At 42.5% G+C, this 18,782-nt stretch overlaps 1 protein-coding gene across 1 annotated transcript; it reads right to left on the bottom strand.

Moving 5' to 3' along the window:
- Positions 1-819: 819 nt before the first annotated feature.
- Positions 820-18,414, bottom strand: LOC105051135 (uncharacterized). The gene is made up of 4 exons (XM_073243139.1): positions 16,900-18,414; positions 12,858-13,429; positions 12,435-12,654; positions 820-2,602 (listed from the first exon to the last, which is right to left on the bottom strand). The coding sequence occupies exons 1-4, from the start codon at positions 18,145-18,147 to the stop codon at positions 1,283-1,285; spliced, it is 3,360 nt and encodes a 1,119-aa protein (XP_073099240.1). The 5' UTR covers positions 18,148-18,414; the 3' UTR covers positions 820-1,282.
- Between the last annotated feature and the right edge of the window lie 368 nt (positions 18,415-18,782).

Below are 18,782 nucleotides of genomic sequence, written 5' to 3'. Positions count from 1 at the left end.
ACATGAAGTAAAATACAGAATATAGTTGCAAAGTCCAGTGTTGAAGCTGAATATAAAGCTATTGCTTATGAAATTTGTGAATTTTTGTGGCTAAAGATAATTCTGGATGACCTCAGAATTAAGAGAGAAAAAAACTGTGATTATATTGCGACAACAAATCTACTACCACCATTGCATATAATCTTATTCAATATAATAAAACTAAGCACATTGAAATAGACAAATATTTCATAAAAGAGAAGTTGAAAAGTGGTTGATTAGTCCTCCTTATGTACCAGCAGATAGTTAGCTAATCAATGTTTTAACTAAAGGACTATCTACGATAAGATTTCAGAAAATTACTAGCACGCTGAAAATGGAAGACATCTATGCACCAACTTAAAGGAGAGTATTAAAATCCTGCAAATCTCAAGCAAATCTGACAAAATAAATCAAAATTATATTGATCTCATAAAATCAAGCCAAGGATTGAATCAAACCAAGCTCTCGACAATCAAAAATCATCTCGATAAACAATAAAATTTATTAAAAAAATTTATCACAACCAGCAGTACTATATTTAAATATTCTCCTCTGATTTCTCTCATCTTATTGTATATATTTTATAATTGTTTACTATTTTTGTACAGTCACATTTACCACTTTTATATAGTCATCCTTATCATTTTTTGTTGCTCATTGTATTTAAATATTGACTCATATGAGAGAATAAAATAAAATTATATTTTTCCACAAAAATACTATGGAGTACATAGGACTATAATAAGTAATGATTCATAAAGTACAAGAAAGCAGAAATCTATGAGACATTATAGTATCTATTCTAATGTCTGCCATATATGATTAACTTCAACAAAAAGAATGCCACATAGAAAATTATTAAGCCACTTCAGCTTGGGCTGTTACACAAGCAAAAGCATCAAACACCCCTTTCTAAGGCATATCAAAGTGAAGATGAGAAACAGATCTTGGCTGAGTGTATGGCTCTTAAGTTTACAGCACACCTTCACAACCATCAGGACCCAGCAAAGCAGGTAGGGTAGTCCACCTTCACAACCATCATATACTTGTTCATCAGGGCACATTCCCCAAGATATTTCGCTCCTCAAAAATAGAAACTAAAATTGTTCCAGGCTCCAAGATAAGAAACTGTGGTTCAAACATGTAACCCAACAGATGGAAACAACCTCGGCGACTCAACCATACATAATATGATGAAAAAGGCAAGGAAGCTGTAACCAAAAAAAAAAGGTGGTACCTCATTGTCCAGACCCAACCCGCTTCATATATATTTCATTCCTGCAATTCTTATCCGCCTTGATATCAAGTACTGAGCAAGAGAATAAATAACTCCCAATAGTCCTAGAACCCTCACAGTAACTATATCTGTTATTATGATTGATGGCAAATTAAGAGGCATTGTCAGCAGTAGCATTGTGTCTGTCTGCTTCACATAGTCCCACATAAAGCGATTGAAGAGAATGTGGTTTGGTAAGGTGAGAATAAGAAGGGCAGCATTCTTCACGGAGAAAAACCATCCAGGCCCGCCAATCTGAAATTCCCATCCATCATCTCCATGCCAGACTTCCTCCCATATCCTGTACAAGGCAGTCAAGACCAAGTAGCCAGAGATAGCCACCGTCACTGGAAAATACCGCTGCCTGTCCCCAAACCCTGCAAATATATCTGAGTCCTGGTTGAGAAGCAGAAGGATTGGTGCAAGGAAAAATATTGCACGATTTGAGCCACCAGTGAGATGCATATTAAGTATCAGGCAGATGACAAAGCACAGAACTGTAGAGACGTTGCCCACTGCAGGCATCCAAGCAGCCTCGGCCGCCAACCTCTTGATTGTGAAGGACGGTGCAGCTGATGCCCTGCGTTGTTGGATAAGCCTCAATTTTGGTGGGAAGCCAGAGTTCCAACCAGACTGACTTGGCGAAACACCTCTTTCAAGGGCTTTCTCATGCAACAATGATGCCAACTCAAATTTGATCTCTAATGCAATCAGCATAAATATCATGGCATAGAGACCTAAAAGCGACATTCTTGCCCCTTCAACTGCCAGCATGGTTGTGAACCTGTCTGCTTCTTCCCCTTCTTCAATGCTCTTGTCTCTCAGCTGTCCTTCCAATAAGTATGCCACTGGGAAGAGGGCTGCCAGTAAAGCAAATACCCATGGCAAAACTCTTGTACTCGATGCAGATGGAAGGTGTGTGAAGACTACAAAGACAGAAGCACAGACAATGGTTGCAACAAGAAGGGGGTACAGAATTACCGCCTGGAAGAAGTATTCTGCACAAATATAGATGCCTAATGTCACTCCAACTCCAACTGCGTAAAATGTCCTCAACTCAACAATATACTTGACAGGAATGATGGAGGTGACCGCTGATAATGTAAGCAAGATTGTTGCCATGAGCAACCATGATGGCCATGTAGGCTTAGAAGTCACAATGCCATATATTGAAATATCATCAGAAGACTGGTGTGCTGCTTTGATCAAGTCTGACTGGAATGCCCATGACAGAGGAATAGGAGGCTGCATAAGAATAAATAGCAGACCCATGGCTACCACGAGCACAAGGAACCTTTTCGCAGACTGCACGTAAGAAACTACCATGAATGAATCCAATCAATCAATTTCCAACTGGCATATGTGCTAGTAGAATCGTACGATCTAAAACAAAAATGGGGTGAGAAAGGATAACATAACTAGGTCCAATGAGACTTTTGTAAAATCATACACTTTTGTAAAATCATACATACAAAGAGAAGGAAACACTTGTAAAATCTGGCACTTCAACAAAGGACTCAGCCCTTCCACCAAAAATTTCAGACTGTACTTGAACTAGGTAAATAATCACTATTCTGTTTTTATAGTGCATTCTGTTGCTTCAGTATACATTAAAGAAAAATTATAAATTTGAATATGGAATATACACACACAATTCATCAGGCAACTCCACATCTAATCGCTTTTTTCAGTGATTTACAGATGCTAACAGAGGACAGTGGTATCCATAGTTCAGCCATGGCGATTTAGTGTTATTATGGTCATTGCATGGGTACAAAGTCAGATAAAACCATACAGTTAACCTTTTTGTTAGGTTATTTCATTAAAATGAAAACATCTAATTATAAAAGTGAAAGAACATGCAAACTAACCACCTTCATGAAAATGAAGAATGAGATGAAAGAGAAGAATCCAAGTAATCAAGCATACATTTAATTTTTCAAATAAAGGATCAGCCCTCCCACACTTTCTCTCCTAGCCAACTAGGTTGTAATTTTAATGCAGGGCAAAGTAGGGGACAAGCATATAGTAGGGTAACAGGGCTCTGCAAAAAGACTGGAAAAATATGATATGCTACAAAACAAAACCAGGTCTGAGTATTCAATAAAAGCAAGCTATGAAGGAGGTTTTCCAATGGAATGTAGGTGATAGATGATTAGGATTTATCTTAAGAATCGAGAATCTAGATGTTAGATTAAGAATTACAAGGGGTTCAGGAATGAATAAAGAAGAATTTGGGCTTGCTGAAATTTTGATTTTGATATTTGACTGCAGTGATTCATATTAATTGAACAATGGAACTTAAAAGAAAAGTCAAAGGATCACCTAAAAAGGATAAGAAAATATTAGGAATTGGCAGAAAAATGATTGTCGTTATGACAATATCCGTATCTCTCGTTTCATGTTGTCAGTCAATTAGATATTATCTTCAGTATTAAGTGTGCACAAAAGAAGCTTTAGCATGTGGCTTCCGTGTCACAGTGGCTCATGGCACCAGATTTGGAGATCCAAAGAACTACCTGGTTCCAGTCTTGAAGATGTAATCTAACCATCTCTAGTTTTCCCTAGCCCATGAAAGATCTAAACATGGGTGCAAGAATTTATACAGCTGTTGCACCATGTGGTTTATTCCCACAACTGGAGGACACTAAAGTTGAGATCATCATTAAGTTGACATAGTTCAGCTCAGGGACTTCCAGTTTTAAACCTCTCTCCAGTCTCAAGTTGTCATAAAAGGGTTTAACTGAATTTAGTATTCAGTTTGGAAGAGGATCTGTGACCTAGATAAGATGCAGTTACAACTAATTGATAGAATTAATATAACAATGCACCTCCAGTTAATGGACTGTACGCATACAATTTTTCAATATTGCAATATCCTTAGGGTAGACATTCGACAGACCTTGCATCCATTTTGTCAAGGTCAGGATTGAAATGATAGACAAAATAAGCTTCTTCAATCAGCTTGACAGAAAAGGGGAAAAGTTGATGTCAATGGAGAATAGCCTTACAAGGGGATAATCCTTCCTATGGCAATAGACAACATCCAAGATCCGGACAATGCATAAAATTGTTCCAAGTTCCAACAAAAGTGAAAAATTTTGATGCTATGGGAGTTACAAGCCAAGAAAACATTTTGTGGTTGAGCAAAAGAATACAAGGTTTGACAATTCACATCCATAATTCTAACAAATCAAAAATGTTCAGAGGCACAAATCCAGTAGCAATGTTAAATATAGAACCTCAATATTTAGATTTTGACTATTATAAATTAAAAATGCTTAATTGGTAATAGATTTGATGAAGACAATCCTAAACCTGTTAGTATGAAGTGCATGAAAATAAATAGGCACCTATTTATGTAATATGCATTACAGAGTCCTACATTTTGGCGATTCTTATAGATAAAATACAAAACCAGTAAGTTCTTTCTATCATCTGCGGTTGGATGAATAGATCAAGGCACGAGACTATGAGAATAAACAGCTCGCTACCTGAAGTCAATCCTCAGAATTGATACTCAGATGCTGTCCAAGCGACTTCAGGCAAATGAGATGTTTATTCTGAAACTTGGAAAGCTAGTTGGCGGGTGCTCAAACTTATCTAGATAGTTTAAACTCATGTAAACCAAAGCAAATGAATCATGAAAGTCCTTTAGGAAAACAAGCTCCCATATCTATCCTCTCTCCTTTGCTTTTCCCCATTTTTCCTTACTTTTATGTTGTACTTTTGTATTATTGTTTCACTATGTTCATCTCTATCTCTAAGATTTCACCCTCTTTTTCCGAGATATGTTGTTCTTTATATTCTTTTTAGTCATGTTCATCTCTGTCTCTATGATTGTTGGGGAGTGATACTTCGGCCATACCGAAGACACAGGTCATTTGGTGGTCCTTTCCTCTCGATGTTTGGTTCGATCGGCGCACCCGACGACCTCGGTCCGAAGCCCTCAAACAACTATCAAGTCAGACTATTGGGAGTAGCGGTTTGTCATGATATGACCCCTCGTGGGTGTCGCTACAATCCGGTCACATCATCCCATTTAAAAATAGGAGTGGTTCTGGACAGGGGAAGACCACGCCGCCCTCAAGGCCTTTCATTGTCAACTCATGATATTAATGGGGATGGCCTCCACTTGCTGTGAGGTGACAACATTCTCCAACTTAAATGACCAGACGTGCTGCTCAGGATTATGATGAGGGGTAAAAAGATCCTTTACGACCTTCACTCTCTCCAAAGCTCCCACCTCACATATATAAAGAGGTAAACGAGGACCCTCCAGGTACGTCTTCTCTCTCTCCCATAAATGCTTGCTTTTTTCCTCTTGCTGCGGAAAATTTGACTTGAGCATCGGAGGGTACCCGCCAGAGCCAACTCCGATAAAGCTTTTCTTGCAGGTCAGACTGCCGTTGACCCATCGGACGTCGTCGCACTCCAGCACCTCCGGTCCAAGATGGATTTTAGCCGCAACAGATTGACGCTAGACGAAGAGCTCTGCCCATTCTTGGGGAAGAGCGCACAACCTATTACAATATCGCCAAGAAGAATGTTTTTAAGGAGTCTTAACGCCAATACACGCCAGCCGGCAAACGCTCTGGTCAGAAATCATGCTCTATGTCAGCCATCGGAGGCAGCCTCACAACCCCCTCTGCCAGCTTTCGGAAGAGATGGGGGTGGTCCACGCCGTGCGACTATCAAGCTCTGCCTTATTAAACGAGAGGCCCCCCCTTTCCAAGCTATCCTGGTTAGGCTTAAGAACAGAGGATAAATAATTTAAGTCGAGAGAACATAACTTATTCATGAGTGACCGTTTTATCAAAGGAGCTCTATCGCACTACCTCAACAGCATCAAATCTTCAAAGATAAAATTGGCCGAACATTCAGTCTTCAAAAGAAGCCTCCTCCCACTCTAAGGATCCTCTTTCTCTTCCCATGGCTTCTCTTTTCAAGTATGCATTAAAAGAAGAGAGAGAAAGAAAAAAGGAGAAAAGGTCTGTCAGAGACTAATGGGAAAAGAAAAGTAAAAATATGCAGAGGGTTTTAAACTGATCCCAATGCTGTCTCTTTTGTCCTTACCTTTTCACGACAAGACCTGTATATGTTTTGCTATTCGTTTAACATAAATGCTCTTCCCTCTTTCTTATCAGGATAGGGAAGCTTTCCAAAGGACGTCACGTAAACGATCCATGAATTCATGACCGGTGACAAACTCAACTGCGGCCGCAGATCAAGTGAATTAGTTGCATCCACAAATCAAATGAATCGATCGCAGCCACAAATCAAATGGATCAATTAACGTTCCCTCAGGCACTCCTGATTGAGTCCGATAAATGGAGAGTATGCAATCTGGATCAGAAAAAGAAGCAACCTTCAAAAGACTTGCATAAAATTTTTTGGTAAAGGATTCTTAAGCCCTTATTTTTTATTTTATTTTTTTTCCTTCTGAAAAAAACTGCAAGCCTATAGCACCCAAATCAAGGCTGAGGATAAAATTAAAATCAAGCTGAAGCCGAAGTCAAAATCAAGCCGGAGCCAAAGTCAAAATCAAGACCGGAGCCGAAGTCAAAATTAAGGCTGATCCAAAGCTCAGAATTAGGCCAATCCAAAGGCAGATCCAAGCCGACCTGAAGCTAGATCCAAACCGATCCGAAGCCCAAAATTAGACCAATCCAATCCAAAATCGGATCCAAGCCAATCAGAAGTCAGATCTAGGACTATCCGAAGTCAGATCCAGACCGATTCGAAGTCCAGAATCAAACCGATCTAAAAAAAACAAGCCTAAACTGAAGCAAAAGCTTAAACTCGAAACCGGAATGAGGACAACAACCCAAAACTAGGCTCTAGAGGCTAGGATGAAGCAAGCAAACCAAAGGTAAACCAGGATAACACAAATCTAATCACCTGTCTTTTCTTTTCATCAAAGCTCACTTAATGTAAAAATCGGAAGGCCTAGCCAGAGCTAGTCCAGCAAGTTCTCTTGTCCTCTGTATGTAGATTAGCGGATGAAGACCTCGACGACTAAACAGCATGAGGCAACCTATGCGGATCCCCCGAAGGCCGAACTTGTTATTCAACGAGTCAACGCCACTGAAGACCTTAGTCGTTTGGGATGTGAAGACCCACTTTTCAGTAGGAGCAGAAGACCTCATTGAAGCAAAAATTCTCGACGAGGTCTGAGGTCACCTCGACAAGATCTGAGGTGCACCAACAAAAATCCTCAACGAGATCTGAGGTCATCCAGACAAGATCTAAGGTGCACCAGCAAAAATCCTCGATGAGATCCGAGGTCACCCCGACAAGATCCGAAGTGCACTAGTAAAAACCCTCGACGAGGTTCGAGGTCACCCCGACAAGATCCGAAGTGCACCCGTAAAAATTCTCGATGAAATCCAAGGTCACCTTGACAAGATCCAAGGTGTAATGTAGAAAAACCCTCGACAAAATCTAAAGTTGTTTCGACAGGTCCGAGGTGAAGCCCCAAGGTGAAGAAGAACTAATCTATAAAAATCTACAGATCCCCCGGTGCAAAACTCAAGCATGTCTAGGATCAGACCACAAGGAAATGTGAAAACCATAGTAACAAACAAACGAGATGGCATCGAAGCCATGAGCTCAATACTATGGGGTCCGCTCTTAGCACGAAGTATCTCAACATTTTTTCATTGCCTCCATACCGCATGCACCAGAAGGTCATCGATACATTGAATATTGTGCTCCCCTCTTATCTCATCAATCCCCAACAGTGGGCCATCCACTATGAATAGGCTTCGAGATTTGCCCTTGGGTCATTTAAACCTGGCGCATGCAATAACTCTTTTCCTGTCTCATCCCATTCCCTTATAAGCGGTACAACAAAAAAAAAGAAGAGAGTGATAGAAAGAGGAAAGGTGGCGGGAGAACGAAGGATAAAAGAAAGGAAGCCTCTACATGGGATTCTTGGCCATGCTGAAGTTGTCTACGGACAATGCAAAGACTGCCAGCAAGTGGGTCCCAGCTTGGGGAGGAAGAAAGAAAGTGCCCAAATCCCCGTTCCAAGAACTTTCCAACTGCGACTAATCGGAAGAGAAAGGAGTGGAGAATCTCTCTACATGCGCGGCCGGCATCAAGGCCATCTCCCACATGCCCGAGGCCCTTGGGCACATCCATGTGCGCTTTCATCGAAGCTAAGGCATATCCGACTGATGCAGGTTCTGCGAGGTGAGTCCAATCTCCGACGGCGTCAAAGTTTACTGCGGGAGGCTCCGGAGCTGCCCGCGCATCCTTGCAATTGATGCCACTGATGTTACCAGTAAAGATTCCAAAATCTCCACCAGTGTGTCCCTGCTGGCACCGGGGCTGCCAACGAGCAGCCCCAAAGTTTCCCATGGGAAACTTTATCATCTTCCCGACTACTCCACCACCGCCGCGGCCACAACAAACAAAGGGGAAGGTGAGAATGATGGTGAAGGCGGTTGTCCAATGGTCTAGGATCTCAGTCAAGAACCCATAGACGCATGGGTGATAGCGCATCGGGATAGACCTCTAAGAGAACACGCCCCGATCGGGACCATAAAAGAGTACCGACCCAATCTCCTCACTGATCCATCCATCTTGAGCTCTCCCTACTCACATCTTCCCCCTCGTGGCATCGATCTTTCCCAGATCTGGCTATTCCGATCTCTCCTGCAAGATCTCACCTTCGATGAGGCCGGAGCCACCTGCGGGTGGTGCCAAAGTCACCCATCGAGGGGCCAAAGCTCTCCCTAGATTGGGCCTTAAGTGCTGCCATCGTCGCCCTCCACGTATGCGTTGCGCATCGAGCAATCCCAAAGCTAGCCATCGCGGGCCCGAAATTCACCGCACGCCCGCACAACTCCGACAGCACCATAGTTGCCCGTTGGTGCCTCCAGGCACTCTCCGCATCTCCGGCCTCTACCTGCATTGAATTGTCTGCAAGAAGTGCCGAGGTCTCCTCCACCCCACACCTACCGAAACCTGGGCCGCCGAAGTCGCCGCACTTGTGCCTGGAATCGATGGAGCCAAGGAGCTCAGCCCCAGGCAAGATCCGAGCTCCTCGGCTCCTGCTCGCAGTGGTGATCTCTCCTAGACCCGATCCCTTCTGCATCCAAGCTACCCAAGCTCATGTGCATCTTATGGACATTGTCATTACCGGCACGAACATCATCCTCATCATCATCATCGTGATGGGAACGGGGCGACATCGCTGTCGAATTCCAAATATTGGGGAACGAGCAGCGCCCTTTAAATGAGAAATTATGACATGCACCATGGTGTCACACCTCGATAACCAACATCTCTCGTCCATTAATGCCAGAAAGGTTCATATCAACTGCCTTCAAAGGACCAGTAAAGGAAAGGAATGAAAGCTTTCAGGAAATCTTGAAAAGCATATCCTCCAAACCAAGAATGGGAAACAACTGTGATGGTAACATGATTTAAAGCACCTCTCTAAAGATGGCACAACGAAACCTTCAGCGCCATATCCTCTAAATAGGCCAACCACAAGTACTCCAGCACCCAGTTCAGATATGTCCGAACTTAGGCTCCAGCCGATCTCCATTTTGGCTATTCAATTTAGAAAATTTGATGGGAGGCTCCTACACACTTCCATCGAATCAAGCCATTATAAAGACATCGAGATACGTGCCAAGAAAAGTCATGCCAAATCATCAAACTCAACGAGCAACAAACCACAGACCAAGGGAGTCACATCAACTTTCCAATCCAAAGGTAATAAGGACTAACTCGTGTCTTCGGGAGCCACGTCTTGGCTCATACTCCCTGGACCTGACACTAGCTCAGGCCAGGGAGGAGGGGAGCATATGTTGGGGGGTGATACTTCGGCCATACTGAAGACGCAGGTCATTTGGAGGCCCTTTTCTTCCGATGTTCGGTTCGATCGATGCACCCAACGACCTTGATCCGAAGCCCTCATGCTACTGGGGGTAGCGATTTGTCATGATATGACCCCGCGTGGTCTCACTGCAGTCCGATCACATCATCCCATTTAAAAATAGGAGTAATCCTAAACAGAAAAAGACCACGCCGCCCTCAAGACTTCTCATTGTCAACTCATGACATTAATGGGGATGGCCTCTACTTGCTGTGAGGTGACAATATTCTCCAACTTAAAGGACCAGGCATGCTGTTCAAAATTATAATGATGGATAAAAAGATCCTTTACGACCTTCCCTCTCTCCAAGGCTCCCACCTTACCTATATAAAGAGATAAATGGGAATCCTCCAGATACGTCTTCTCTCTCTTCCATAAATGCTCGCTCTTTCTCTCCTGCTGTGGGGGCTTTTCTCGAGCATCGGAGGATCTCCGCCGGAGTTGGCTTGTCTTGCAGGTCCGGCCGCCGTTGACCTATCGGACGTCGCGCCCCGATCCAGCACCTCCGGCACAGGATGGATTTTAGCCACAACAACGATTTTACCTTCTTTTTTTCCTAAAAAAAGACATTGTTCATTGTATCTTGCCTCTTGGAAATCAAACAAATCACATTCAGCTCTCTTCTCATCACAACTTGTTCATATAAGATCGAAAATACTTACAGGAATGAACGATTGTGCCCTCTCTTCTCTTGTCCCAAGCATGAAATTCTGTACCTTAGTCTTTTCCTATAATAAGATGTCTTTAGTTCTGCATCCAGTAATAAACAATCTTCAAGGGAGGTAAACTAAGCGACAATTATCATTTATATACTACACACCTTATCTCATTTGATAAGGTAATACCAGACAATAACCACATCCTACCTACTTTACTAACAATCTCCACTGATACTTCTTTGGCTTATTTGCAACTCCCTCTTACATCCACAATGTAAACACATTGTTTAGATGACCAACTTAACGGGAGGCACTACCTCGAAAAACATAGTAGATGTTCCAACTAGCTGTGCCCAATCTGTTATCAAACCTTTTAACCATAAGCACTTAAATCTAAACAATGCTCTCCATCAAGGTCTGCCCCCTTGATACTAGGGTTTGCATCGGCCGGCATCTGGTCCTATATGATACAGGTCAATATTGTGCCGTGTTGGGGCATACCACAAAAGGGAGAGGGAGGGGAGAGGGGGAAGGAGAGGGAGGAAAGAGGGGGGGAGAGGAAGGGAGGGGGTTGAGGGAGGGAAAACCATAACCCTAGAAGAACCAAGAATTGGGAGATAAGAAGAAGGGAGAAAGAGGGACAGGTAGTGGGGAGAGGGAGAAGGAGAGGGAGGGAGAAAGGGAGAGAGGCATATCTAGAGCTTCAATGGAGAGAGAGAGAGAGAGAGAGAGAGAGAAGAGAGAGGTTTTGACCATGATGGACGGAGAGGGTACTATGGAGCCTTCGGTGGACAGAGAGTGGTGTTGTTGGTGGAGTCTTTGTCGAGTACCAATAGAGCTTTGAAACTCCAAACATGGCCGGGCGAAGTAAGAAAGAGGGAGGGAGAATAGCTGAAGGCTCGAAGCCTTTCGAAGGGGTCGTAGGGGGGAGGGGTGGCTTGGGGATTATTTAAGTGACTGAACCATCCCAACCGCCCAAATCGTCTTGGTTCTTGACCAGTTTGGTTCAGCACGATCTGTTATCAGTCTTCCAATTCCTAAAAGACAAGGTTTCTTGCATGAAAAGCATCCAACCATAGATAATCCACTCCATGTGCTAGATGGGCAAATGTCAACATCCTAAATATCAGACCCAAAGAAATGTTAACTTTGAGATCAGTAACACATTTGAAAGGTAATGATAGGAACTTCAGGGGGAAAATACTCATGTCATAACCAATCAATTTCTTCTCAAGTAAGCAAAAACTCATCCTCTAAAAGATACCAAAATATCACAATCTACATCAAACAAGTTGATCTTTGGATGCTAACAGGGACCTCATGTACATGGCTTGTATAAAAGACAACAGAACAAAATTAGCACCATCAATTAGGTGATGTTTAAATCTGTAAAGAAAGATAGGTCACAAACAAATGCATTACAGGGATTATATCCAGCATAACTAAGACCACAGAAAGCAAAAAAATAGTTTTCTTCAGATTGTTTACACATGTCAGTACTATAACAAAATGTTATCAGCAAAAATATTAAATTTATAATACTTCAGCACCTAATACTACAACGAAGAAGCTGAATTGCAAGTACCTGAGCATGGGAAAAGTGAAGAGCAACAATTGGTATGCAAGCAATCCCTGTTAACAGAATACAGGAACCCAAAAGCAAACCATCTGATGGAGGCCTTCCATTCCACCACTGAAGAGCTTCAAAGATTGTTTCCCTGCACAACCAAGCGGATAAAGCTACTACACATGCATGAGCATAACCTTGCCAAACTTTCATTTTTGAAGCTCCTTTTGACCTGTCTCTGAAACTCAAACAGGAAAACAAGATCTGAGTATAAGTTCACAGGAATGCAATGACTGAGTGACAAGAAAATAAACATGGAAGCGAAGTAATAAGCTAAGTAACCTAGTAATACTTCTGCAGAATCAACACTAAAAGAGACTACTAAAAATCCAGTGAACAGAACACATTAAGACAGAAAAAAGAAGATGGTTTATAACATACTTGTAAAGAAGCAATGGTGGGGAAACAGCCAAAAGCAGAACAGCTGAGACCCACAAAACTGATTTTGAGGTAATAAATAGTATTGCTAGCTTTGAAGAATATAGACAAGTCAGGATCCAGACGGCTTTTGGTCCAATCCGATGATCCAGAGATAACCTCCTCACTAGAACCAAGCCCAAAAATGTTGTGGTCAAAACCATGTAACTTGGATACATTACCTCTTCATCAAATCCATAATAATACATCGTGGTAAAGTTGAAGAACCGATCCTCTATGTAACACAACAATAATGCATGACTGACAAGACCAAGCTCAGTCAAAAAATGCAGTCTTGATGGAAGAAGTGCCAGACCAGGAACAACCATTGTCATCAATACACTTGCAACTATCAATTTGCAGAAGGATTTCAAAGGCATACCAGCCATCCAGATATTGAGACCCCAGTAGTTATGCACAAAAAACCACAGAACCATTAAGCTTGCCAACGTCACAAATGCAAAGTATGATGACAAGCTTTTTTTAGTAAAGAATCGAGCTAGATAGAAGCCGGAAATCAATGGGAGAGGGATGAACTGCACAAACAGTAATAAAAAAATCTCAGTATTTTGACACGACATTGCATATAATAATAAGTTTGCATATCATTTTAAAGGACAGAGGTTGGCCCCTGACTTTATAGAAATCCAAAGAACAGAATGTTATCTTTAATGAGAGCAAAAACTACCATACAGAAAGGATACAAACCACCCCACACACCCCCCCCCCCCGAAAAAAAAAAAAATCAACTCTTCTAAGTTGCAATAACCATACCAATCTCCTTCCAAGTGCAGTACATTCTTCCTATTCTTGACCGCTGCTTTCCAAAGTTTGCCATAAAATCTGTACCACATATAAAAGTACAAACACTTTCTGTCCAGAGCTAATTGCAACCTTTGGACCTTGTTGATTCAATCCTAACAATCTATAGCCTTTCAAAACCATTTTTACTTCCAAGGAAAATAGTCCAACTCGCTCTATCAGAACCTACGTTCTCTTAGCCTCCCTCTCAATCTAGGATTCTAATTCCCTACCCACAATGAAAAGTCCAATCCCATCCATCAAGCAAAAAGAACATCCCCAAAACAGACTGTGTTAAGTTCTGCAAACAGATAGAATTATCCAACTGGGCTTCGTCTAATCTGCAATTACCCATGACATGCAAAACTGAACCCTTGTTGGTCATTAAATATATTAGAACTGGGAAAGCTTTAATGAACAATGTCAAGCTTCAGTGTTCGTGCATACATAGTTCCCAATCATTGTTAAAACTCTTATGCATAGTTTAGAAACTTTAGATGATCATGAGAATTGAAGTTGTCCTGTCCACTGATAGGTAATGAAACTCTGATCTCCAGGCCTTGTCCTCTCTCATGTTGTGTTTTATAGCCAGACATTTGATTCCTTTGTTTTCTTGTTATTTTAACTGCTTTGCTACAAAGATTAAAAAATGCAGCTTGGTTACTTTGTCGCCTACCTTTTCATACGTTAGGTGCATGCCCATGTTGGATTCATTCTGTCATTGTAAGGGATTTCTTAACATTTTGGGAGAAGGGTCTTTAACATCTTATAGCAAACCAAGTTCCAAAAACATTGATCCAGAGGATGACAGTGAAAAAGTTTAATGCTGTCGTAGCCTGTTTAATAAGAAATTTCATGCATCATCATAAATTTGGTTATCATGCTTGGTTAGCATGTTGTGGTACACTGTCAAAATAGGAGATAACAATGTCAGGCGGTGGGAGGATTATGTGATAAGGATTGGCAAGAGTTAAATATGGTAGAATGATATCTGGATGTTATTTTTACTCCAGTGCCATGTTAAAAATTGTTAAAAAAAAATATCATAATTAAATAATTAAAATACAGCATATTACTATGTTTTGATAACTAAAATACACTAAATATGTGAAATCCCATGCTATATTTATTAATGGACTAAATAATTTTACTTGTTTCTATCCTTTTATACTGCAGATGACTCTCTATAGATCATCACTATGAGTATTAAAGTTGAACCATGGGCATAACAACCTCAATGTTTATGTGCCACCTGGCCTCATGACTCATATTACTCTTGTTTGGCCTCAATTTTGGGTCTAACAAGTGGAGATCCTAGGTGTATCTACAAAAATCTCCTCCATAGCAGCCTAATTGACAGTGGATGCCTCAAAATATTTGTAACTATTCCTTCAATATGAATTCTACTCCTATTCAAATAGAAAATAATTTTTTATATGCACATATTTGTAACATTATTTTTGTTATTCAATGACCTTTTTTGATGGAAATCGCCATTCGATGTCATAGCAACTAACAACAGCTCTTATAGTGATGTACCTGATGATTGAGTAGTAATTCCTATTTTTTAAAGTTAAAACATCACCTCTCAAAAATAATAAAATAATAATGATGATCTATTACCTCTTTCTGAAGAAAATAATGGTCTACTAAAATTCATGTTTGATTTTGAGCATTGACAATTGTATAAGACACGACACATTAGTAAACCATGCATTGGAGTATCCATGATATAATCATTTATTTCAAAGACACTACACCAACTTTATTTAATAAACTGATATGTTTCTTTTATAAATTACCTACCCTATTAAATTTGTTAGTTTGCAAGATTTTTTTGCTTTTGGATGAGCATAACATTAATTCAAAACATTGATGATGTGACAACCATTTAAAGAAAAAATTAAACATTCTTCTTTCATTTGATATCATTATTTCATTCTTAGTTATTTAATAATAATTATTACACATCCCATGTAAAGCATATGCTTTAAGCAATGCTAGCTTAGTTTAATTCTGCATGTAACTATATTATTTTCAAAGAATTTGACCTCTATGATATATTATACTATTACAAGGATCATTTACTTTCTTCAGATAATCTGAATTTCAATTGCTACTTTAAAAATCATTTTTATTAATTATATATATATATATATATATATATATATATATATATATATATCATTATATTTTTACATTGCATAAACTGTGTAGCTCATAGGTTTAAGCATGTATGATATCTGTTATAGCATATCACATTCTTTATATCACTATTCATAAACACTCAATCATGTCATCTTTTTGAAGGCAAATAAGCTTCATTCCGCCAAACCTAGTTAACCTTCACTTGCTCCAAATTCTCTTTGTAAAGAACCCTATTGTATCAATAATAATAATAATAATTCATTCATGTCCACTCCATAACTGACATTGGAATTTCCAAATTGGATCAATAATAAAGAAAGGCATGGGAAATGCCAAGCACTAAAATGAGATGGCATGGAAGGTTTGAGACATAGCTGTCTCCCTCTTTGCCCCTCTAAATGCTCTACCTATCCAGCAAGTTATGATGACCTCTCTCTCTAGGTGGCCTTTTTATTCATTATCCAGCACACCACCTAAAATTTATGCCACTGGTGGTTTGCCCTTGGGCTTCCACTCATCTCTTGGCCGTGTAGCACTCTCTCCATCACCATCCTTATATCCAGGCACCATGCCACTCAAAGTGGGACATTGGCATTTGAAACATGTTCAGAGGGGGGAAAAAGCCTGTACAACACCAAATCTATATTGTTGTACCTGTGGATGGTCCAAAAGATGCATAAACACTTCGGTAATATATAAGAAGTCTATTTCATATAGCAAAGTCTCCTACTTGTCTTAGCCTAAGAGATTGTGGGTGGCATGTTGGCGGCTGCTGGTTTACTATTTGAGGAGTAAGATGCATTATGTATTGAAAACATCATGAAAGCCACACCTTTTTATTGTTTACCATTTTGAGGGGTGAGCTTCATGTTTTCTTGAAAGGAACATCACAAAAGCCCTACTTGTCTCCTTTGGTTCTAGCAATTATGTTGTATTGCTTTTTTTTCTCCGATTCTTCAAAAACTAGTTCGGAGTTTGGACTAATTTTCAAAATCAGATTATTATAAAGAAAAGGAAACATTAAAGATAAAAGATATCAAGCAAATCCAAAGCATACCAATATCGGGAACCCGATAACTATAGCACCAGCTCCGCTAACCAGAATGGACACAGCTGTGAAGGCCGCTGAACTGAAAGCATCCCCGACCATACCAACAGCATAAGCGCCCACAGCAGAAGCTCCTCCGAGCATCGCCATCGTCACAAGAAGATAGTTCAGTGGTGGTGGGGCATGCAAGTACCTCCCGAAGGAATTGAAGACGACCCTGACCTCGAGGCAGATCACCACCACCACCATCGCCACCGCCCCATTGACAATCCGCATCCGGTGCATCTGGTGCGCGTCCCTCGTGACCCACCACAGCGCCCCCCTCGTGGACGCGTATAGCTGGAACAAGAAGGGGATGAAGAAGAGGAGCAAGAGATCACAGACGGATGAAAAAGAGGAGAAGATGGTGGAGTGGTGGGAGCCAATGCGGAAAAGGACGGGGACGAAGAGGAGGTAGAGGGTGTGGAGGCAGCTTTCTAGGGGGCCGAGGACCTGGGAATCCCCGGCGGCGTCGGAGTCTTGCTTGCCGGAGCGGAAGGAGGAGGGGCGGGGGAGGGAGAAGAGCCAGTAGAAGACGCAGGAGAAGGCCATGAAGTAGTATGCGGCGTCGGCCATGCCGAGGGCGGAGACGACGGCCCACGTGAAGAGAGCGGGCACGGCGACGGGGATGCACGCGAAGAGGAGGCGCTCGAGGGCGACGACGATGGAGGGGTTCTCGATCTGGATCCAGCGGAACTGGAGGGAGGCCCAGACGCCGATAAGGAAGGTGGTCTCGGCGCAGAGGAAGAGCGCGAGGGCGGTGAGGGGGAGGGAGGAGATGGCGGAGTGGAGGGAGGCCGAGAAGAAGAAGGCGAGCTGGGCAGCGACGAGGGAGAACCAGACGGCGAAGAAGGCGGCGGACTTGAGACGGAGGGAGTCCAGGAGGTAGGCGAGGAGAAGGCCGGCGGCGAGGACGCAGAGGACGGGGGCGCCACCGAGGTCGAGGAGAAAGGCGGCGGCGGGGGCCAGGGCGAGGGCAACGCGGGCGTTGTGGGCGAAGGAGGGACGGGAGTGGAGGCGACTCTTGGAGCCGGCGGATGAGGAGGAGGAGGCGGGAGATGGGGAGGGGGAGGGGCGGAGGGGGGTGGGGCTGGGGCTGGGGCTCCCGCTGTTGACGGCAGCTGTGGCGGCGGGGGAGTTGAAGGTGGGGAAGGTAGGGGCGCTGGCAGAGGAGGAGATGAAGGCGCGGTGGCGGGCGAAGGGCTCGTCGGACATCATATTGGCGGCGGCGAGAGATAACAGGGGGTTTAGGGGTTTAGAGTCTGGGTTGGGGTTACGGTTCCGACAAAGGGAAGGCGGCGCCGCCGAGGAGGGTGGCGTGCATCGCTCGGGGAGTCGATTCGAGCGCGGCGGATTTCGGAGCGGAGAATTTGTGGGGAATTTGGGAAGAAGGGGTGAAGGAAGGAAGAAGAACGACGGTGGAGGGATTCGTCTCGATGCGCGAATCCGTGTGCCGGGTTTCGATTTCGGCGGTGTTGCGTTACCGGGACGACTCGGGACCGGTGGGCCACACTGGAGTTGGCCAAGCAGGTCCGGAATAAGGTTGGAATAGAGTAGATTTTGCTAGCAAAGGAAGAAAACAATCCCTCTGTCATGCTTGCTTATTCCTAGGATAACAATTTCAGACGAGTGCTGTGGGAGCATTACTCTTGGAATAATGGGTCTCTTGTTCCTGTCATCGTATTGGCGGGCCTCATCAGTCACCACCAAAATTACGCTTGGCCCTCGAGTTAACGTCAAGAATAAAAATCTCCGAGAACTAAAACCAGAATTTATTCTTATCACTAAACGTGGCAATTTTGAAGGATTTAATGCCAACGAGCTGCTCTAATGCAGGTTTGCTATACATAACG

The sequence above is a fragment of the Elaeis guineensis genome, chromosome 9, assembly GCF_000442705.2.
Source record: "Elaeis guineensis isolate ETL-2024a chromosome 9, EG11, whole genome shotgun sequence".
NCBI lineage: Eukaryota > Viridiplantae > Streptophyta > Magnoliopsida > Arecales > Arecaceae > Elaeis > Elaeis guineensis.
Note: the sequence above shows the minus strand (reverse complement) of the source record. Positions and strands in the feature narration are given on the sequence as shown.

Coding starts and splice junctions, on each gene's coding strand:
- LOC105051135 (XM_073243139.1), bottom strand. CDS start 18,147: ATGATGTCCGACGAGCCCTTCGCCCGCCACCGCGCCTTCATCTCCTCC. Junction 13,430..16,899: donor TTATCGGGTTCCCGATATTG/GTATGCTTTGGA, acceptor CTGTTTGTGCAG/TTCATCCCTCTCCCATTGAT. Junction 2,603..12,434: donor TTCACTTTTCCCATGCTCAG/GTACTTGCAATT, acceptor TCTTACGTGCAG/TCTGCGAAAAGGTTCCTTGT.